The sequence below is a fragment of the Ammospiza nelsoni genome, chromosome 22 (assembly GCF_027579445.1).
Source record: "Ammospiza nelsoni isolate bAmmNel1 chromosome 22, bAmmNel1.pri, whole genome shotgun sequence".
NCBI classification, from domain to species: domain Eukaryota; kingdom Metazoa; phylum Chordata; class Aves; order Passeriformes; family Passerellidae; genus Ammospiza; species Ammospiza nelsoni.
In genome coordinates this window covers 6,662,670-6,683,684 of record NC_080654.1, presented here as the reverse complement: position 1 = coordinate 6,683,684, position 21,015 = coordinate 6,662,670, and the positions used below count along the sequence as shown (strand labels likewise).

The 21,015-nt window shown below is 51.3% G+C and overlaps 2 protein-coding genes across 2 annotated transcripts in view; both read left to right on the top strand.

Annotated features, from left to right (window-relative positions):
* The first annotated feature begins 71 nt into the window (after positions 1–71).
* Positions 72–13,328, top strand: EMC1 (ER membrane protein complex subunit 1). Its single transcript, XM_059487562.1, has 23 exons — positions 72–192; positions 282–406; positions 1,148–1,213; positions 1,776–1,869; positions 2,477–2,605; positions 2,725–2,851; positions 3,502–3,651; positions 4,317–4,484; positions 4,784–4,855; positions 5,266–5,325; positions 5,535–5,657; positions 5,875–5,971; positions 6,649–6,765; positions 7,578–7,777; positions 7,994–8,143; positions 8,480–8,641; positions 8,878–8,997; positions 9,209–9,346; positions 9,659–9,832; positions 10,602–10,812; positions 11,240–11,324; positions 12,064–12,193; positions 12,367–13,328. Exons 1-23 carry the CDS (start codon positions 92–94, stop codon positions 12,544–12,546), a joined length of 2,979 nt encoding a protein of 992 aa, XP_059343545.1. The 5' UTR covers positions 72–91; the 3' UTR covers positions 12,547–13,328.
* Positions 13,329–14,014: 686 nt separating this feature from the next.
* The window catches only part of UBR4 (ubiquitin protein ligase E3 component n-recognin 4), a 94,498-nt gene continuing 87,497 nt past the window's right edge, over positions 14,015–21,015 (top strand). Inside the window, exons 1-6 of the mRNA XM_059487321.1 lie at positions 14,015–14,145; positions 18,275–18,372; positions 19,232–19,335; positions 19,986–20,115; positions 20,220–20,359; positions 20,737–20,839. Coding sequence (XP_059343304.1) covers positions 14,015–14,145; positions 18,275–18,372; positions 19,232–19,335; positions 19,986–20,115; positions 20,220–20,359; positions 20,737–20,839 — 706 coding nt within the window. The remainder of the gene's footprint in view (positions 14,146–18,274; positions 18,373–19,231; positions 19,336–19,985; positions 20,116–20,219; positions 20,360–20,736; positions 20,840–21,015) is intronic.

Genomic DNA, 21,015 nt, shown 5'->3' with positions numbered 1-21,015 from the left:
TTCCTGCGGCGCTGGACGCCCTTTCCCCGTTCAGGCGGCGGCGCGGGCGGCCCCGAAGCGCAGAAGGCCCCCGGGCGCCGGGGCCGCTGTCATGGCGGCGGCGCTGCAGCCCGTCTTGCTCCTCTTACCTTTCCTGCTCCTGCTGCCCTTGGCCGCCGCCGTCTATGAGGACCAAGTGGGCAAGTTCGACTGGTGAGTGCCGGGGTCCCGCCGGGTTCGCTCCCCGCTCCCGCGGACAGGCCCCGGTCCCATTTCAGCGTTGCTGCCGTTCCCTCTCGCAGGAGGCAGCAGTACGTGGGGAAGCTCAAGTTCGCCTCCTTGGAGGCCTCGCAGGGCTCGAAGAAGCTCGTTGTGGCTACGGAGGAGAACGTGGTGGCCGCCCTGAACTCGCGGAGCGGCGAAATCCGTGAGTGGCCGCTTTGAGGGTCCCTGCGGGGTGCCGGGGTTTAACTCTGAGGGTCACTGAGAGGTGCCGGTGTTTAACTCATGGTCACTGTGGGGTGCCGCGGTTTTACTCAGGATCCCTGCGGTGCCGGTGTTCAACTCCGAAGGTCACCGCCGGTGCCGGTGTTTAACTTTGAGGGTCACTGAGGGGTGCCGGTGTTTAACTCGGGGTCCCTGCGGTGCCGGGGTTTAACTCTGAGGGTCCCTGCGGGTGCCTTTGGTTTAACGCTGCCGTGCGGCCCCGGGGGCGGGAGCGCTCGCCCGGTGGCTCACAGCCATGTCTGAGGGCTGGCTCCCTGAGCAGCAGGGTTTAACCCCTGTCTGAGGGCTGGCTCCCTGAGCAGCAGGGTTTAACCCCTGTCTGAGGGCCGGCTCCGTGAGCAGCAGGGTTTAACCCCTGTCCGAGGGCTGGCTCCGTGAGCAGCAGGGTTTAACTCCTGTCTGAGGGCCGGCTCCGTGAGCAGCAGGGTTTAACCCCTGTCCGAGGGCCGGCTCTGTGAGCAGCCCGGGTTTAACCCCTGTCTGAGGGCTGGCTCTGTGAGCAGCTGGGTTTTACCCCTGTCTGAGGGCTGATACCGTGAGCAGCAGGGTTTAACCCCTGTCTGAGGGCTGGCTCCGTGGGCAGCCCGGGTTTTACCCCTGTCGGTGAGGCAGGAACGCCTCTGCCGGCACAAACGCCCTCCCCTTGCTCTGTCTCTCGCAGTGTGGCGCCATGTGGACAAAGGCACCGCGGAAGGAGCCATCGATGCCATGCTGATCCACGGGCAGGGTAAGGCTGTGATAGATGAGTAATGCCGTGATTGATGCTCACAATTAACAGACAAATGTAATGTATACATGCTAAGAAAAGTTTTATAGATTTATATTTTTACCCCCTAGTGTGGTTATCAAGGAACAGCTGGGGCTGGGACATTTAGAGGGGTTGTCACTATGGAGCACCTGAGCTCCAGTCATGATTTGAGGAAGAGATCTCCACCACTGGACAGCGAGGAAGGGGTCGATGGACAGAACTTTGGGAGGGAGGGGTTAAAGGGTTAAAAGGCCAAACCCTCATTGTGTGGGTGAGCACACGGTGGGGAAAATCCTTTGCTCCCGGGGAAAATCCTCTGCTCCTGGCACTGTAGCCTTTTCTCTATTCAGCCTTCTGTTGTATTTTTGATAAGGTTTAATGAACCTTTCTCAGTTTCTGCAAAGTGAGTGTCTGTTTCTCACAGTGCCAGGGCTGGGGGGGCTCCTGGGGTGTGGAGCCAGCCTTGGAGCACAGGCTGGACATCCCTTTGCTGGTCCCTGCTGGGTGCCAGCCCCTGTTTGTCCCCTCCCCTCCTCCCCAGATGCCATCACCGTGTCCAACGCTGGGCGGATTCTGCGCTCCTGGGAGACCAACATCGGGGGCTTGAACTGGGAAACCTCCCTGGACACTGGCAGGTGGGAGCTCCTGTCTGCAGGGTTTGCTCTCCTTGGAGGGCTGCTCTGGGAAGGAAAAAACGGGTCATGGACTCAATCTGGGCTTGCATTGTAGAGAAAGATTAGTCAGATGTAAAGGTTCCAGAGCAAATTTTGGACGAATTCTTTGTGAATGGCTGAACCTTGCAGAGAATCACTGAGGTGGGAAAAGCCCTCCCAGATCATCAAGTCCAAGCTGTGACAGTCTCCACCTTGTCCCCAGCCCAGAGCACTGAGTGCCACATCTAGGACACCTCCAGGGATGGGGACTCCAGACCTCCCCAGGCAGCCCCTTCTAATGCTTGACAGCCCTTTCCATGCAAAAATTCCTCCTGGTGCCCACCCTGAGCTGCCCTGGCCCAGCCTGAGGCTGTTCCCTCTCCTCCTGTCCCTGTTCCCTGGGAGCAGACCCTGACCCCCCCAGCTGTCCCCTCCTGTCAGGAGCTGTGCAGAGCCACAAGGGCCCCCTGAGCCTCCTTTGCTCCAGGCTGAGCCCCTTCCCAGCTCCCTCAGCCTCTCCTGGGGCTCCAGCCCCTTCTCAAGGGTAAAATAGGAAAATAATTCCCTAACTGCTGGTGCCTGTGCTCAGTTTCCAGGGGGCTGCCCTGGTGGGGCTCCCTGAGGCAGTGAAGTACGTGGCAGTGCTGAAGAAGGCAGCCCTGTCCCTGCACTACCTGTCCAACGGGCACCAGAAGTGGGTGGAACACCTGCCTGAAAGGTGAGAACCCCTCCAGTGAGAGCTGTGAGCCCCTGGCACGGGGCTGCCCCTGCCTTGTGCTGCTGCAGACTGCAGTGTGAGTGGGAGGGTGGTGCTTCATGGCTGCTCCTGTGTTGCAGTGAGAGCACTCAGTACGAGCTGCTGTACTCCCGTGGCACCGGGGTGATCCACGTGGTTGGCATCGTCCCCCAGAGCCACCTGAGCGTGCTGAGCTTCAGTGTGGAGGATGGGGAAATCACCAGACAGGTAGGGGAGCCAGAATGCTCAATGTAGGGGGATAGAATATAGTAAATAAAGGTAGTATAGAAAGTAATCTTACCCCCTAGAGTTGCAGCTGGGTTAATTATTGAGGATTAGGAGCAGGCCTGATGTTAACAGGCCACAGCTGTAGGCAATAAGAAGAGTGTTGTAAAAGAGTGGATTGGGTGGTTGAGGGGAACTGGAGTCAGTTTACTGCAGGGACAAGGAAGAGTCAGTGCCTAGAGGAGCTGCCTACAAGAAACATCAAAACTCTAGCAATATGGAACCCTTGCAATGTAATCACAATAGAACTCTTGCACTATAGTGACAACAGCTGGATTTGATGTGAACAAATGCACTTCCAACCCTGTGGTGTGGTGGGCAGAGAAATCAATTGTTGTGCCACAGAGACCCCTCCCTTTCCCTGAGGCATTGCCTCCACACCAGGGATTCCATGGCTGAATGCCCTGGAAGCCAAACTGAGGCAGGCTGGCAGCTGTTAGCCAAGATTACCCACAACCCTCAGGCTGACAGGTAGTTTTTCTCAGCTGGGACTAAAAAGAACTGACTTGCCTTGCCCGTGTGTGCCCGTGGGTGCTGTGCAGGCTGTGTGCTGTGCAGGCTGTGTGCTCTGAGCTGGCTGTGTCTCTCTGCAGGTGAGGGTGGCAGCCCCGTGGCTGGGGGCTCTGCAGGGCCCCTGTGCCGTGGTGGGGGAGGCTGTGCTGGTGTGTGTGGACACAGCCACACGTTCCCTGCACGTCTGTGCCCTGGACACGGAGCAGGACATGAGGAGCATCCCTCTGCAGGTGAGCACTGCTGGCATTCCTCACCCAGCTGGGGCTGGTTCCCTGTGGTGACAGCCTGGTCACAGAGAGACAAAGCTAGATAAATAAATAAGTTTTCCTGGAATCAGCCTGGGAAATGTGAGGGAGCTGGAGAGAGAGAATTCTAAACAATCTGCACCTGGTGTTTGTAATAAGCTGTGTTGCCCATAGGTTTGTTTACCAAAGGGTGGCTTCTTCCCATTAGCTAATGGGATGGTTTTTTGATTAAAGGACCAATCAGATCCACCTTAACGAATTAGGATATAAAAAGCACTGGGTTTCTTAATAAAGTGAATTAGCCTCTGGGTTTCTTAATAAATTAGCCTTTTGTGAATGTCTTCAGAGTCTATGTCACTCATTACCTGGTCCTGACCCATTGTGGTGGCATCTCCCCAGTCTGTTGGTGAACTGGGGGGTGATTGGAGATGATGGGTCATGCTCTGTAAATTGAGGGGAGGGTGGTAAATCTTTTTGTCTATTCTTCCTTCTGGATCAATGTCTTCTGAGCTTTGCTCCAGTGGAGCCTCAGCCTTCCCTGCTCCTGCTCTGCCCCCTGACTCAGGGGATCTCTGGCTGCTGCTGAGGGAGGGAGCTGTTGGTCCCACTGCAGGATGGCTCCCCAGCACATGTGCTTGTCTCCCCTGCAGTCCCTGGAGCTGGAGTTTGCAGATGACTTCCAGGCCAGGATCTTGGCCACTCAGCCCAGTGTCACCGGCGCCTCACGGACTCAGTTCTTCCTGCAGCTGTCCCCAAGCCACTTCTCCCTGCTGCAGTACAAGCAGGGGCTGCTCAGCCACCTCCGGGACTTCCAGCAGGTGAGAGATGGACCAGGGACAGGGCCAGGGGCAGCTGAGCATCCTTCACCCTGCTGGGCCAGCTGGTCTGCAAGTCTCAGGAACTCTGGGAATCACGGCTCAAAAACCTTTAGCAGCTCAACTGCTCCCATCTTTAGGAGAAGTAGAATTTTTCCTGTATATACAATTTTAAATTTGACAGTTCATCTGCTTTTAATTTCACTGTGGTTTTATTTACTTCACAAGTACTTTTTCGTGAGGTTTAGGGGTTTCTTGATTTTTTTTTTAATGATTTCTTGCTATTTTTTTTCCCTTTCCAGGCAGCTCTAGTGAGTTTTGCAACGACTGGGGAGAAGACGGTGGCTGCTGTGCTGACATGCAGGAATGAACTGGTGAGCACAATTCCTGTCCTCTGGGAGCAGCCCAGCTCTGGGGATGTGCTCTGGGGCTGGGCTCCACTGGGGTTTCACAGGCCCAGGGATGGGGAGCCCCTTGAGGAAGAGGAGAATTTGATAAGTTTCAGTGATAACACAAGCAGGGCTTGATTATGTCCAGCTCAGTGAACATCCCGTTTCAGCCCTGTGGAAGGTGGGCATGTGCCAAGGAATTGGCTTTCCTGATCCACAGAGGATTTCAGTTCTTGGGGATATCAAACATACTTTATTTTTACAGAACAGGGCAGAGCTGTTTCCTGCCTGATATCACAGGCAAGCTGAGATTTGTCAGGCAATTGAAAACCTAATTTTTTTTTACTTTACTGGTGTCTGAAGCCATGTTACATCTCCTCTCACCCTCACTTCAGAAACCTGGAATCTCTGATGGGCTCCAAGCTGGCAGCACTCTGGAGGATGCCCGCAGGCAGGTATGGGGTGCTCTTGTTCCCAAGTTCTTGTCAGTCCATTTTATTCCTTCACCTGCAGGAGCAGAATGACAGAGCTCTTACACCAGCTCTACAACCTAAAAGCACAGCCTAAAAATATCCTGAAGCCCCAGTTTTTGGTGGGGATGGAATCCTGCTGCAGGATTTGGTGTGGTGTGGGTGTAACCCCTGTTTTCTGCCCACTGCTACAGGATTCCTTAACCTGCTCCAATCAAACCTACAACATAAACCTCTACCTGGTTGAGACTGGGCAAAGATTGTTGGACACCACAATCACCTTCACCCTGGAGCAAGGAGGGGCCAAGCCACAGCAGGTGAGCAGGGAGGGGTTATTTCAGTGTTCCTCCTTCCCTGGTTTGGCAGCCAAGGGGAAAAGCATTCCAGGGATCTTGGAATTTTTCCAAGGGAGAAAGCATTCCAGGGATTACAGCATCACTTTGCTCTGGTTTCACCTGATTTCTTCTGTCTTCAAGGAGATGATGTGATCATTAATTTTGCTGTTTCCTTGCCTTTGTTTTGTTTCTTTCCCAGCTGTACATCCAGGTTTTCCTGAAGAAGGATGACTCCGTGGGCTATCGAGCCCTGGTGCAGACAGAGGACCACATGCTCATGTTCCTCCAGCAGCCAGGTGACTCCCAAAAACAGCTTCCTCCCTTTGTAACAGTCACCAGGAGAAAATTCTGTGTTCTCAAGGGTTGTATTTCATCATTACTTTCCTTGGAAACTGAAAAAATTAATTTGACTCTCCTGAGTCTCACAAAAGACACAGGAGACTCTTTCACCCTCACCTGGACAAACAATTCTGCCCTGCTTTGTGTGGGCAGAGCCTTTGGATTTCAGAGGCTTTCTGCAAATTTCAAAACTCTTTTTGTAGGATGAGAGTGTAAGTTCTGTTGTGGATCTTCCTCAGAGATTTTCAGAAATCTCATGGCAAAAATGTTAATTTGCAGAAAGGGTTGAAAGTCCCATCTCAGCAACAGGAATTTTGTGGGGCTCTAAAGGAATCCAGGGGTTCACACTGTGAATCTCTTGTTTTAAATAGACTCAATGACTGAACCCTTTTAAATCACCAGATTGCTTTTACTGGTCCTGAGGTTTTCTTCCTAGAAGTGGCTCCTGTTGCATGAAGTATTTATCTTTTATGAAATAATTAAGTTAATTATAGTAGATATTAATACACTTTTTGCATTTTATTTAGAGGTGATTGCATTTCAGGGTTGCACTGAAAGATACTCTAATACTGAGTGAGTCAATTCCCAAATATTGAGTTGATGTTTCCAATATTCTGCTCTTATTTCTTTGCAGGAAAAGTTGTGTGGAGTAGAGAGGAGTCACTGGCAGAGGTGGTGAGCTTGGAGATGGTGGATCTGCCTCTGACAGGAGCACAGGCTGAGCTGGAGGGAGAATTTGGAAAAAAAGCAGGTAAGTTTAACAGAGTTACCTCTGTGAGTTGGTTTTCTTTCCTAAATAAATGTGTTTATTGTTTTCTTTTTACTCTGAGATGAGAGATTAATTTAAATCTCTACTGATGCCAATTAAAATGAGCAGAAATAAACCCTTTTCTGTCTAAACTTTGGAAATCCAACCCAGATAACATGAATATATTACATTGTTACATTAAAAAAAAATCAGCAGCAGTAGGAGGGATTTTTGGTCATGTCTCCTGACTGTTTTTTGTGGCTCTTTCTGGAAGACTCGTTTCCAATAGGTTTTTTTTTGCTTTGTTTTGTCTTTCCTTGCTGTCCTGGATGCAGCCATCCAAGGTAACCCCACCCTGCATGGAGTGTGCTCTGCTCCTGCCCAAAGCTTCTGGTGCCACTGCTCCCCTCTGCTTGCTCTCCTCAGGGGTGAAACAGAGTTGAAATCTGGTGTTTTGGTTACTTTAAGAATTTGAATACAAACCCTGATTGGGCAGAATGAAGGATTTTTAATTGCTCTGAGGGATTTCTGTAGAGGTGGGGGAGCTGTAGGTGGGCACAGTGAGAAGGAACACAAAATCCTCTGCATGAAGGTTTGCTTTCAGTCTATCAGGGCATATTTTGCAATGAGTGTGGAGTGGGAAAGGTTGGGAAATGCCAGAATCTGTGACAGAAATGGCAACTGTAACTCACTGCAGAGGGGGAGGCAAGGAGCCAGCCCAGGTTTGTGCATGGCAGCGTTTGACAGCACAGTTTCAGCTCTGGGGTGGGGTGGGTGTGATTTCCCTCCTGCTCTCACTGTGGTGCCCCTTGCAGATGGTTTGCTGGGAATGTTCCTGAAAAGACTCTCATCCCAGCTCATCCTGCTGCAAGCCTGGACTGCCCATCTCTGGAAGATGTTCTACGATGCCAGGAAGCCCCGGAGCCAGATTAAAAATGAGATTAACATTGACAATTTGGCCAGAGACGAGTTCAACCTCCAGAAAATGATGGTGATGGTCACTGCCTCAGGCAAGGTGAGGAGGCCAGGGCAGGAATCTGTTTCCAGGCTGGAGCAAAGCTCTGAATTGGGCAGAAATTATGGGAAGATGCAAAGGATGTTTGTGGTGGCTTTAAAGGGAGACTAAGACTCAGCTTTCTTAGGGATGTGACAGAGAAGGATGTCATGCTTGAATGGGAGAGGTGTTTCCTAAACTTTGGCTTTCCTATGTTTCCCATGTGTTTTTCCTCAGCTTTTTGGCATTGAGAGCAGTTCTGGCACCATCCTGTGGAAGCAATACCTCAGGAATGTGAGACCAGGCTCCTCCTTCAAGCTGATGGTGCAGAGAACAACAGCCCATTTCCCCCACCCTCCACAGTGCACTCTGCTTGTCAAGGACAAGGTGAGGCCCTTTCCTGCCCTTCCACGGGCATGGAAATTGCCCTTGGATAGGGCAATAAAACCATCTTCTGGGGCATCATCTGCTTGTCACTGATGTGGGGATGGCAGGGGAGAAAGATCTGGAGGGAAGCAGACACAGAAGCCTTGGTATGATCGTGGCTGTTGTGGACAAATACAGGATAAATGTTTGGACAAATGTGTGTTTCCAAACAGATTATTTTCAGGATGGAGTAGCTGAACACAGAGTATGAATTGTCAACAACACTAGCAAGTAAGAGTTAAAAAACTACTCTTTTTTTTGGACTTAAACAGGGCAAGTTTTGCCTCTTTTTTTCAGGAAACCAAGATGAGTTTTCTGTACGTCTTTAACCCCATCTTTGGGAAGAGAAGCCAGGTAGCTCCTCCTGTTCTGAAACGTCCCATCCTCCAGACTTTGCTTCTGCCCATTATGGATCAAGACTATGCCAAAGTGCTGCTGCTGATTGATGATGAGTACAAGGTAAATTACTTTGCCTGGAGGCAATTTTCTTTACATTCAGGTTAATTATTCCCCTCCCTTTTGGAACAAGATATGGAAAAAAATGCCAGTGAGCCACATTTCACACAAAACTATGAGGTTATTCTGGTAAGACTGACCTTATCTTGATAAACACGTTAGAAATGATCTTTCTGGTTCATTCTGGGGTGGAGGTTTTGTCTGTATCAGTTGTTTTTAAGCTAATTTTTCTTTTCCAGGTTACACCTTTCCCAGCCACTAAAAATGTCCTTCGCCAGTTAGAAGAAATAGCCCATTCCATCTATTTTTACCTAGTTGATGCTGAGCAAGGAAAACTCTCTGGATTCAGGCTGAAAAAGGTATGGAAGGCCCATTGCACTTCCCTGAATGCCCTGTAGATAATAGCAGATCTCAGTTTCCTTCATAGAGCTTTGCTCTGCTGAACCTTCAGCCTCAAAACACACTGAAGGAATTGGGAAATCCCAAAGCAAGGGGAAATCTGCATCCTGCTGGTGGAGATGGTGTCCTTGGAAGGTGAGATCCAAGCTCCCACATGCTTTTTCCCTGCAGGACCTGAGCACAGAGGAGAGCTGGGAGGTGGCCATCCCCACGGAGGTGCAGAGGATTGTGGCTGTCAAGGGGAAGAGGTCCAACGAGCACGTGCACTCCCAGGGCCGCGTGATGGGCGACCGCAGCGTCCTCTACAAGGTGCTGCTGGCTTTTTGTTGAGGGTTTATGCCATGGGAGGATCCCAGTATACCATTCCCTACATTGGGATGAGCTGCCTGGTGGTGCCAGTTTTCTTTCTGGGCAGCAATGTCTCTGTGGAAGAACGCTCACTTTGATATTTTAATGCAGCAGTTAAGTCAGTCAAAGTCTGAAATTGTGGAAATAGCAGCTTGATTTCTTGAGGTGATTTATGCTAATTGGTTCACGACATGCCCAGTGCCAGATGAAGAGAAGGAAGGAGGTGTCTGTGGCACTGACAGGGGGTCTCAGCTGTTTCTCCTCCATCCCTAGTCCCTGAACCCCAACCTGCTGGCCGTGGTGACCGAGAGCACGGACACGCACCATGAGCGCACCTTCATTGGGATCTACCTCATGGACGGGGTCACGGGCAGGATCATCCACTCCTCCGTGCAGAAAAAGGCCAAGGGGCCCGTGCACATGGTGCACTCTGAGAACTGGGTGGTGGTAAGCTGCTGCTTCTTTGGGGTACCCCTAAAATCACCTGCTGGAGAATGGTAAGGTGGTAAAAAGCAGTGACCTGTAATGAAGGTCCTTCATGGTGCAAATATGACAAAATACACGTGTAATGGCAGATCTGACAGTTTTGTAAGTTCAACAAATTAGCATACTGTCACAGTTTGACACTGGCACAATGGCAGTGCCCCCATGGAAATACATTCTCCCTGGTGTCTGCTGTGAGATGTGACCAGGAATAGAGCAAAGCAGGCTCCAGCTTAGGGATAAAGAAAAAAACTTTTTTAACCTACAACTATATGTAAAAAGAATCACACAGAATATTCAAATCTGAACACCTATTGGTTTGACTACAGCATCCCAAAAAACTCACGTCCTCTCAAACCAGGACACATGCTTAAAAAGTTAGAGGGTCAGTGAATGAAGTAATCCCTCCCTTTCAATTCTGGCCTCACTGAAGCCCTCCCTAGCTTCTAGCTCCTCATTTATTATGGCTGTGATAGAGAATGAGATGTCCTTGGGTCACTATGTGGCAAAGACTAAATAAGATTCCAGCAAGATTTGCTTATTGTTCTAAAACCTAAGGGAGGAGTAGGAAGGTGCTACAGTTGCTTAAGGAGCTATGTAACTATTTAATAGTAATCTACAGAGCTACATTTATATGGAAAACGGATAAAAAGCAAAAATCTTTGTGGCATGGAGGCAGTTTTTAGTGGGATTATTGGATATTCCCTGATCCCCCTGGAACTCCTGCTTGCAGTACCAGTACTGGAACACCAAGGCCCGGCGCAACGAGTTCACGGTGCTGGAGCTCTACGAGGGCACAGAGCAGTACAATGCCACAGCCTTCAGCTCCCTGGACCGCCCCATCCTGCCCCAGGTGCTGCAGCAATCCTACATTTTCCCCTCTGCCATCAGTGCCATGGAGGCCACCATCACTGAGAGGGGCATCACCAGCCGCCACCTGCTCGGTGAGTGCCTGCTCGGGGAAAGGGGAGCTCTGAAATCCAGCAAAATGCACTTTGCTGCCAAAAAGTCCTGCCTGGGGTTGTGCTGGACTCGTGGAAGTGCAGGGATAAGCACCAGGAGTGTGTCTGTGTTGGCTGTCAGAAAATGCTGGCAGGAATGGCCGTGAGGTGCTCCTTCCAGAGCAGCAATGGCCATGAACTAAAACCCAGTGAGCTTCACCCCAATATGAGGAAGAGCTTTTCCTTGAGTGTGGCAGAGCAGTGGCACAGGTGCCCAGGGAGGGTCTGGAGCCATTCCAAACCCACCTGGATGCATTCCTGAGTCACCTGCTCCTGGTCCACCCTGCCTGGGTGATCCCTAGAAGACCCTTCCAACCCTGGCTTTTCTGGCATTCTGTGATTTTTGTGATGCTTTTCCTTTAATGCACAGTTGGGCTTCCCTCTGGGGCCATCCTGTCCCTTCCCAAGGCCCTGCTGGACCCTCGGCGCCCGGAGATCCCCACGGAGCAGAGCAGGTGGGGAGGGATGAGAACCTTCTGGGCTCTGGGGAGGGATGAGAACCTTCTGGGCTCTGGGGAGGGATGAGAACCTTCTGGGCTCTGGGGAGGGATGAGAACCTTCTGGGCTCTGGGGAGGATTGAGAACCTTCTGGGCTCTGGGGAGGGATGAGAACCTTCTGGGCTCTGGGGAGGGATGAGAACCTTCTGGGCTCTGGGGAGGGATGAGAACCTTCTGGGCTCTGGGGAGGACTGAGAACCTTCTGGGCTCTGGGGAGGATTGAGAACCTCTCTCTCTCTTCTGGGCTCTGGGGAGGGCTGGATTTGTATGAAGAGGAACAACCTGTCCTGCCTGGACTCAGAGGAGTCTTGGCACAGAATGAAGGGAAGCTCCTTCAGCTCAGAGGTTGGATTTGATGATCTTGGAGGTCTTTCCCAACCTGGAGGATTCTGTGTTTCTGTTCCCAATCTGTGGTGATGGGATGCATTTGTCTGTGTTACAGCAGGTCAGTGGTTAAACCAGCCTGGTGTCTGTATTCTCAGGGAGGAGCACTCAATGGAAATGGATTTTTGAGTTACACTTACTTGTAAAATTTTACCTGATACATCTGATTTTCATCATGCAGCAGTAATGAACCTGCACTGGGAAAAGCTCCCAGATTTGCTGGTTTAGGGTAACTTTTGGTAATCAGGAGACACTGGTGGCACCTGCTGTGTGCTGCCTGGCTGGGGTTTGGTGTCTCATGGTGCCTTGCAGGGAGGAGAACCTGATCCCCTACTCACCAGACGTGCAGATCCACGCTGAGAGGTTCATCAACTACAACCAGACCATCTCCAGGATGAGGGGCATTTACACAGCCCCCTCTGGCCTCGAGTCCACCTGCTTGGTGAGTGCAGGGGGGAGGGAAGGTGCAATTTGGGGGTGGATCTGAATCCTGTAACTCCCATAACAGCTGCTCACAGTATAACCATCACTCCTTTCTGTTCTGTCACCCTGAGGGGATCATTTGGGGTTTTATGCTCCAAGCTGCACCCCCAGCTCCTGCTCTGCCTCCTGCAGGTTGTGGCCTATGGGCTGGACATCTTCCAGACCCGGGTGTACCCCTCCAAGCAGTTTGATGTGCTCAAGGATGACTATGACTACGTGCTCATCAGCAGCGTCCTCTTCGGGCTGGTCTTTGCCACCATGATCACCAAGAGACTGGCCCAGGTGAAGCTGCTCAACAGGGCCTGGCGCTGAGGGAGGGATCCCAGCCCCCCCAGGGATGGACCCACAGGCCTCTGTTCCACTGGGCTGGAAGAGATTTGTGAGGAAAAGAGATTCGTGAGGAAAAGCTGCTGGAGGAATGAAACCCGCCCTGCCCGCGTGTGTCCTGCGAGGAGAAATGGAAGAGATGAAAAATAGAGACTTTTTAATCTGGTCTGACTGAAAAAGGAGCTCCCAAACCTCCCTGAAAGCCCCAAAATCAGTGTCTCCCTGGTGTTGGTGAAGAGAACCCTGAGGATGTGTGTCCTGCTCATTCTCAGCTCACCCTTGCTGTCAGCTGTGCCTCACATCTGGCAGAGAGAGGAGAGTTGTTTGTGCCAGGTGTGCCCCACATCTGGCAGAGACAGGAGAGGTTCTCCTGCTGTGAGGAACAGACCTTGGGTGATTTCTGTAGGAAAATGTTGGGATTTGGGTGTCTGGCAGTAGGAAAGGGTCTCATGGAGCCACTGACAAAGCTGCAGAGTGAGGGAAGAATTTGAACCTAAAGCCTCTCTATGTTCTTTATTTATTATGACAACATCAGCTCCTTGCCATTTGTTTCTAAGTTTTCCTGCATTTTTTTGTGTCCAGAAATGATGTTAAGGTGGGGTGGTTCAGGGGGAGGAGCCTCTCAGCGTTTCCACCGGGCTCACAGCTCTGAGCACTGTAAATTTTAGTTGTTAAGGTCCGGTCTAACATCGAGTTTGTCCCCGGGAGTGGCTGTGTCCCCCACACCCCCAGGCTCCAGATCCCAAAATAAAACTGCAGAGCAGGGAGCAGGTTTGGGCTGCTGAAGTGTTTCTTGGGCTATTTGAGGGGCTCGGGGGGTATTTAAGTGGGCATTTGTGGCTTTTTGAGTGGGTTTGGGGGATATTTAGGTGTTTTCTAGCGGTTACTTAGGTGAGGTTTTTTGGGGCTGTTCAGGTGGGGGTTGGGGGTTCCTTAGGTGGATTTTGGGGATATTCAGGTGGGTCTTGGGGGGCTGTAGAGATGTTTTCTGGGGAGCACTGAGGTGGGTTTTGGGGCTGTTTAAGTGGTTTTATGGGGCTATTTCAGTGGGTTTTGAGCTACTTAAGTGGAGACTTTTGGCTGTTTAAGTGAGGTTTTATAGGTATTTACGTGGGGATGGCGTTGTTTCCTTATTGAAGTGTTTTGGGGTACTCCTGAAGCGGTTTTTTTCGCTATTCGCTGTTTTTTGGGTGTTTGGACGATCCCTCGGGCCGCTCCGAGCCCTCCCTTGCCCGGGGCAGCCGCGGGGGCGGGGCGCTCGCACGGCGCATGCGCGTAGCACCGCCCCGCCTTCCCCGCGCCGCGCACGCGCCGCGCGCCAAAAGTTGCTGACTCACGCAGTGCGCACGCGCACGCGCCGCGGGCCAATGGGGCGGCGCGACGTTGCGCGGTCGCCGCCCCGCCGGCAGGGGGCGCTGTGCGCGCCGCGGCCCCCGGCCCAGCGCAGCCCAAGATGGCGGCGGGCGGCGCGGGGGCCGCGGCCGGGCCCGGCTGGGACGTGGCCGTGCGGCCGCTGCTCTCCGCGTCCTACTCGGCCTTCGACATGAAGGAGCTGCCGCAGCTGCTCGCCTCGGTCATCGAGAGGTGAGCGAGCGCGGGCGGGGGCTGCCGCCCCTCGGGGTCGCCCGCTCGGGGGCAGCGCCGGGGGTGCCGCTGTGGGAGCGGCTGAGGCGGGGCCCGGCCGGTGTGAGGGGCTCGGTGCTCGGTGCCCGGCGGGGCTGCGGCTGCCCGGGCAGAGCCCCGAGCTCGGTCCCCGGCTCCTGCCGGTGTTCCCGGAGGTGCCCTCGGGCCCCATAACGGGCTCAGGGTGCTCGCCCGGCCGCAGCACCTCGGACCGGCGCCCGCCGAGAGGCTTCGGGACTGTTCTTGTGGTTTTGCTTTTGTCCAGGCGTGTCACGGTTTGCCCGCTTGGGCCGTGGGAAGTGTTGGCTCACCGGGCTCGGGGCTGACCAGACTCCCCTCTTGAGTCTTTTCCACTGCAGTGCTTCTCCTGTTTTAAGTCGAAATAAAGCAGAACTAAATCAAGTCTGCCTTGTCTTAACCGCACAGGTTGGAGTCAGTTCATACGAGTACCCACTGCAGCTCCTTAATTCAACTTACAGCTTGTTTTATGAGCTAAAACACGAGATGTGAGTGCCACAGCACCATGCTCAGTTACAGAGATATAACCCCGGCCACAAGAAGTTGTTAGAAAACATAAAATAACCAGTGCACTGAGGAAGGTGGTAAAATAATGCCTTGAGGTGTTTTATTTAATGCACAATGGCTGAGTGTGCAGTGGGTGATGCTTCAGGTTCAGAGCGAATTGCAGGAGTTCTGTGCCTGCTCACAGAGCAGTTGTTCCCCCCGGAGCTGCACCCTCGGTGTCCATGGGTTTGGGCAGTTCTTTGGCCATTCTTTGTTTTAGGGACCATTCCAGTGTCACTTTTCCCCAGCAGCTCTGCTCTCCCTGTGCCTGAAGCTCATCAGTGCAGTGTTCCATCCGAGCATCCCAGGGACACTGGAGTGGATCCACTTGAGTTCTGGGAGAGGGCTGTTTCCTCCTTCAGAGGCTCTGAACCTTGGCTCTGATTTCCACTTGAGACAGCAGTTTGTTCCTCCAGGCAGCTCTGCCTGGGGCTGGGGTTGTGTGTGTGGTGGTCTGGCAGGATTTGGATGGTATTTTCTGTTTCATGCCTTGGTGGGGTGTGCTAAATGACAAAGGAATAAATACAACTTGTCTGGAGCTCTGCCTTTCTGTGCTGAACAAGAATCTATGTTTAGATTTCTCACAGAAAATCTTTTATGTGCTCAAGTTATTTTTAGGAGGCAGTTGTTCAGCTCTTGATGGTGTCAGCCAAGCCCAAAGTGGCTGGATTTCCCCTTAAATAAACTTGGTGCAATGACAGGGAAATCACCAGTATTACTCTTTTCAAAATAAAACAATAAACTCATTTTTAACTACTGTGGTATTTCATGTATAAGTTTAAGCACCATGGAGTTACCAGTTAGCAGGTGTTATCAAGAAGGAGGAGTTACCAGTTAGAAGGTGTTACTAACTGACAGAAATTGGGCCTTTATTTGACATAAATGATGGAAATTCTGGCTTGGAAAAGTGCAGTAGAGGGGAACTCCAGGTCTGTGGAGTCTCTCCAGGCTGGTTTTTGGGGAAGGGGTTTCCACAGGAGGAACTCACCTGGAGCAGTGCATTCCCCAGGAGGAGGAGGAGGCTGCTTTGTGTCCCCTGCCCCAAGGACAGGCTGTGTGTGGGGCTGGGGACAGGCTCTGTGTGGGGCTGTCAGGGCTGGGGAGCAGAGCTGAGGCAGGAGCTGGGGTTTGGTGCTGATTAACTTGTACAGTGACACTCAGACTTCTCTCACTTCTTCCCACTGAGCTTCCCTGGGAAGCAAAACCCCTCCGAGCAATAAACTACAGTCCAGAGGCTGAAAATTCATCATTAAAGCTCTCTGTGTGCTCCAGCACATCCCAGATTGAGCTGTTATCTTCTGTCCATGGTTATTTGCAAGGATTGATGGGGACTTGACTGCTGCCTTCCACTTTGCATTATCATAACATCCACAGTGTGTTTAACTCCAGCCTCCCATTGCCCAATCCCTATCTGGTGCTGGATTCTGCACCTCTGTGTTCTTTACACCCTCTGGGCACTGTGTGGTGCTCAGCTTGACCTGTGCAGTAATTTAGGAGCTGTCAGTCTCTCCTGTACTCTGTTATTCCCACATTGTTCTCATTTGTTCTCCTAACAATGCTTACATACATCTGCTGCTGCCTTGGAGCTGGGCTGAGAGGAGGGTGAGCAGAATGAGTGTGTGAACAGAGAGAGCTGAGGCTGCTTTGCATGGTCAGAGCCTGGGCTCCTTCCTCACCAGGGCACTTCTGGCAGGGAGGGTGAGCTCAGGCCTGAGGTGTTGGAACTCGTGTGTGACTCTGCTGAATATACTCCAGTAAAGCCTCTCTTTATTTTTTATTTTTCTGTTTGTATTTCAGCTTTTTAGGCAGACTAAATAAAAATTCAGACCTAGGAAATCAAGCTAAAGCTGACGAGTATTTATTTCTGCTCGTTTTTGTGGAGCAATGGTTCTGTTCCAGAGTTGTTTCTGTTGTAGCTGCACCTCCTGTTCCAGCTGGGAACCACGGCTTAGGGTGCATGAAGGGAAGGTGACTGGGCATAAACTGGGCTTTGTTCAGGTCAGCAGGGAATGGTGAAATCGTGGCTGGAGCTGGGTACAGCCTGTGCCAGGGGCTGCTGCCCTCCAGCAGTCACCTTTGGCCTGGAGGGAGACAAACCTGGCTGGGTTTGGAGAGGCAAAGTGACTCTGATAGTCTGTTCTTCCAGCCTGCTTGTTTCACTGCATGAAAATGTGAAAGAAAGCAAATTGAATTGATTGATTAGGAGGCAGATATGCACATCCCTTTGACTTGTCACAGGAGAAACAAGAGCAAAAAGTAGGTGAGGGGGCAGAGCAGTTTGTGTTCTGTGTCTGTGCAGCTGGGATGTGCTGGGACACCTTAAGGTGTCACCTCTGCCATAGAGGGCTGATCTCTGAGGGCAGTGGGTGTAGCTGAGGGGCCTCAGGGACTCTGCCTTACCCACATTCCCCAGGTGGTGCCAGGTGCTGTGTGTGCCTGTGTGTGCTGTGTGTACTAAGTGTGTGTGCTGTGTGTGCCTGTGTGTGCTGTGTGTACTAAGTGTGTGTGCTGTGTGTGCCTGTTTGTGCTGTGTTTGTGCTGTGTGTGCCTGTATGTGCTGTGTGTGCTGTGTGTGTGTGCTGTGTGTGTGTGCCTGTGTGCGCTGTGTGTGTGCTGTGTGTGCTGTGTCTGCCGTGTCTGTATGTGTGTGCGTGCTGTGTCTGTGTGTGCTGTGTGTGTGTGTGTGTGCTGTCTGTGCGTGCTGTGTGCTGTGTGTGCCTGTGTGTGCTGTGTCTGTGCGTGCTGTGTGCTGTGTGTGTGTGCCTGTGTGCGCTGTGTGTGTGCTGTGTGTGTGTGCTGTGTCTGCGTGCTGTGTGTGTGTGCCTGTGTGTGCTCTGTGTGTGTGTGTGTGTGTGCCTGTGTGCGCTGTGTGTGTGCTGTGTGTGCTGTGTGTGTGTGTGTGCTGTGTCTGTGCGTGCTGTGTGTGCCTGTGTGCGCTGTGTGTGTGCTGTGTCTGTGCCGTGTCTGTGTGTGTGTGCCTGTGTGTGCTGTGTCTGCGTGCTGTGTGCGTGCTGTGTGTGTACCGTGTGCGTGTGTGCTGTGTGTGCTCTGTGTGCTGTGTCTGTGCTGTGCCTGTTTGTGCTGTGGTTCTGCTCTGACCCCTCTGATCTGCAGCCCTGCACAAGCTGCAGTTGGTGCCATGCTGGGGAGGGCATGCCTGTGCTCCAGGCCTGGCAAATCCTGCCAGCCTGAGCAGAACACACAGTCCAGACTCTCTGGGCAGCTGAGTTTAGAACAACTTAAAGGTTAATGAGCCTCTGGCAGGGAGTGTGGCTGGTGGAGCCTGACCTGTTGGTGCTGTGGAGGAGAAACACTGGCAGCACAATATTTCCTTCCAGTTCCTGTGTGGGCAGGGGTGCTGATGCCATGGTGTGGCTGCTGCTGGAGCTCTCAGCCCTGGGGACACGAGGGTTGTGTTCCCAGAGCTGTCACCTCGCCTTGCCCCTGTTATGGGGCACATTGCGATGCTGGGTGGTGCTGCTGCTCTGCTGGGTCTGGCTGACCTCTGTCCCCTTCTCCCTTGCAGTGAATCTGAGATCCTGCACCATGACAAGCAGTATGAGCCTTTCTACTCCTCCTTCGTTGCACTTTCCACACACTACATCACTACTGTGTGTGGCCTCAGTAAGTGTTCCTCTGCTTCTCTTGCTCCTGTGGAATGACTGGATGCAGTACAAGTAAATCAGATCTGTTGATTTTTGTATTTGTTTTTTACCCTCTTGCTGAATCAGACTTTAGAGCCAGCATTGCTGCCTTTTGTACCATGAAATGTCAGCTCTGATGGAGAGGGAAGCTTGTTGATGGGAGTGTTTGGCCACCAACTCCTGGACAGCTTTGCCTTTTTGGCTGCTTATTCATTGACCTGACTGAATTTTTGGCCAAGTGTTTAAATCAGTGTTCAGGCATTTTAGATTATCCTTCAGCAGTTAGAACACTGCCATGGTTATTTGCAATCCCTGGAAATGTCCAAGGCCGGGGTGGAAGGGGCTTGGGGCAACCTGATCAAGTGGAAGGTGCCCCTGGCCATGGCAAGGGGTGGGACAGGATGGGATTTAAGGTCCCTTCCAACCCAAACCATTCTGTAGTTACGTTACTGTGTTGGAGTTAATGATCAAAACATTGTGACTCAAAATATTTTCTGTTATTTTGGCTGACAATTTAGCAATTTCAACAAAAAAATGGGCTTTGTGAACTTGTTTCATGTTCTTCAGAGCTTCTGTCAGCATTAAATAATGTTGCTGGGGAAACTGCTTTATCTGTCTGCATTCCCCTGTCTGGCAGGAGGAATTATCCTCACTTTGCTGACATTTCTTGGGTTACATTGTAATGAGGCTCAGTTTGTATTGCGTCTGTGTTAGGCAGGAGAGCTTGAGTGTGTGTGTACCCACACTGCAGAGCATCCTGCTTTATTGACAGCTTTGGGAGCTTATTGCACTGGGCTGTTTTACAACTTACTCTGACTACAAGGATGTGCTTTTTTCAGTACCCAGGAACCAGCTGCAGTCAGTGGCAGCTGCCTGTAAAGTCCTCATTGAATTCTCCCTGCTGCGGCTTGAGAACCCAGACGAAGCATGTGCTGTTTCACAGGTGAGACAGGGCTGGGCCTCCTGGGCCAGCCTCAGTGGCAGATGGACTTTGGGCTCCAGTTCTGAGATACCTGTTCTGATGATGAATGCATAAAGCAAAATTAATGAAACTCTTAAAATATTTAAGGTGTACACTTTGATAGACTCTGATTCCTGCCCCTTTGCATTCTATAGTCAGAGTCAAAGCTCGCTCACAACCTCACAACTCGAAATAAAGGTGACCTGAAGCCTTGGTTAATTCAGTTTGTTTCCTGCACTCTGGTTTGGTTTTGTGCAACAGCCTTGGTCACAGCTATCTGTAGAGTTTGTAAAGATGTTTTTTACCTGCTTGTATTTCTGTCTTGTGGGAAAATTTAAATATATTTGAAAGAGGGAAGGCCAGTGAGGAGTTCCTGTAATGTTGTGTGTCACAGCAGAGAGAACTTTTCCAGGTGTTTTCCATGGGGAGAACAGCAGTGTCAGGGACCTGGATTACCCGCACTCAGGGATGTGTCTCCATCCTTGGGGGAGATCAGAGTGGCTCAGGGCTGTTGCAGTGGCCTCACCAGCTGAAGTTGCTTTACTCTTAATCCATCTGCTTAGAGTAAATGATATGGAGGAGGGATTGGAATTGAGAGAGTTTAAATGGTCCTTGATGTCTCTTTCCTGCAGAAACACCTCATTCTGCTGATCAAGGGGCTGTGCACGGGCTGCAGCCGCCTGGACCGCACAGAAATCATCACCTTCACAGCGATGATGAAATCAGCCAAGCTGCCTCAGACTGTCAAAACCCTCTCTGATGGTAGGGAGGGGCTTCAGCTGTGTGTGTTTCACTGCAGCACTGGAGTGGGGCACAGAAAATCTGAGGTTTGCTCTCTGAAATGGGGGTTGTTGTTTTCCCTGCAGTTGAGGACCAGAAGGAATTGGCCTCCCCAGTGAGCCCAGAGCTGAGACAGAAGGAAGTGCAGATGAACTTCCTCAACCAGTTGACATCAGTCTTTAACCCCAGAGTCTCTTCATCACCATCAATCACAACAGAGACACAGGTAAAAAACCTTCTAAAACAGAAACAGTTTGAATTTCAACATTATTAACACAATGCAGGGAAGGACAGAGGGCTCTAAGTGGTACTTTTTGGTACAGGTGTAAAGAGAACCTTCCTCAAGTACATAAATCCTGCTTGCATGGGATAAATGGCAAACAGCCAAGTACTGATTGTGCTGCATTGGCAATACTGGATTTGTTTCCTCATGGAATGCAGCATTCAGTGACATCCATGGCTGTTTGGACTTGTGCTGCTGATACACCTTGATTCTGTATCAGAGACGTGGAGAAATACTTAGAGAAATTAGGATTACTTCCTTAGAGAAATGCTGTGTATTTTTAGTGCTTCCATAATATATTTAGTATGTGCTTGCTTTAGGTGGAAGGCGAGAGCGAGGATCAATCTGCCACAGATCAAACCTCTGCAACAAAGACCAAGAGCATATTCATTGCTCAGAATGTGGCCAGCCTGCAAGAACTTGGTGAGAATCAGCTTTCTAGCTTGGGGCCAAAAACGTACTGGAAAAATGTCTCTCCAGTGTTACATCTCACAGCTCTGAGTGGGAATAAACTCTGACCTGAAGGGTTCCCTGAGTTGCTTAGTCACTCACCAAGGGAGGCTGGAAGGGAGTTTTTATTGCAGTGTGTTTGTGCTTGG

Bases quoted from the DNA above. Each gene is read 5' to 3' on its own strand.
- EMC1 (XM_059487562.1), top strand. From the start codon at position 92: ATGGCGGCGGCGCTGCAGCCCGTCTTGCTCCTCTTACCTTTCCTGCTC. The intron at 4,856-5,265 runs GTGAGCACAATT...CCCTCACTTCAG, and splicing joins TGACATGCAGGAATGAACTG to AAACCTGGAATCTCTGATGG. The intron at 8,998-9,208 runs GTATGGAAGGCC...TTTTCCCTGCAG, and splicing joins CTGGATTCAGGCTGAAAAAG to GACCTGAGCACAGAGGAGAG.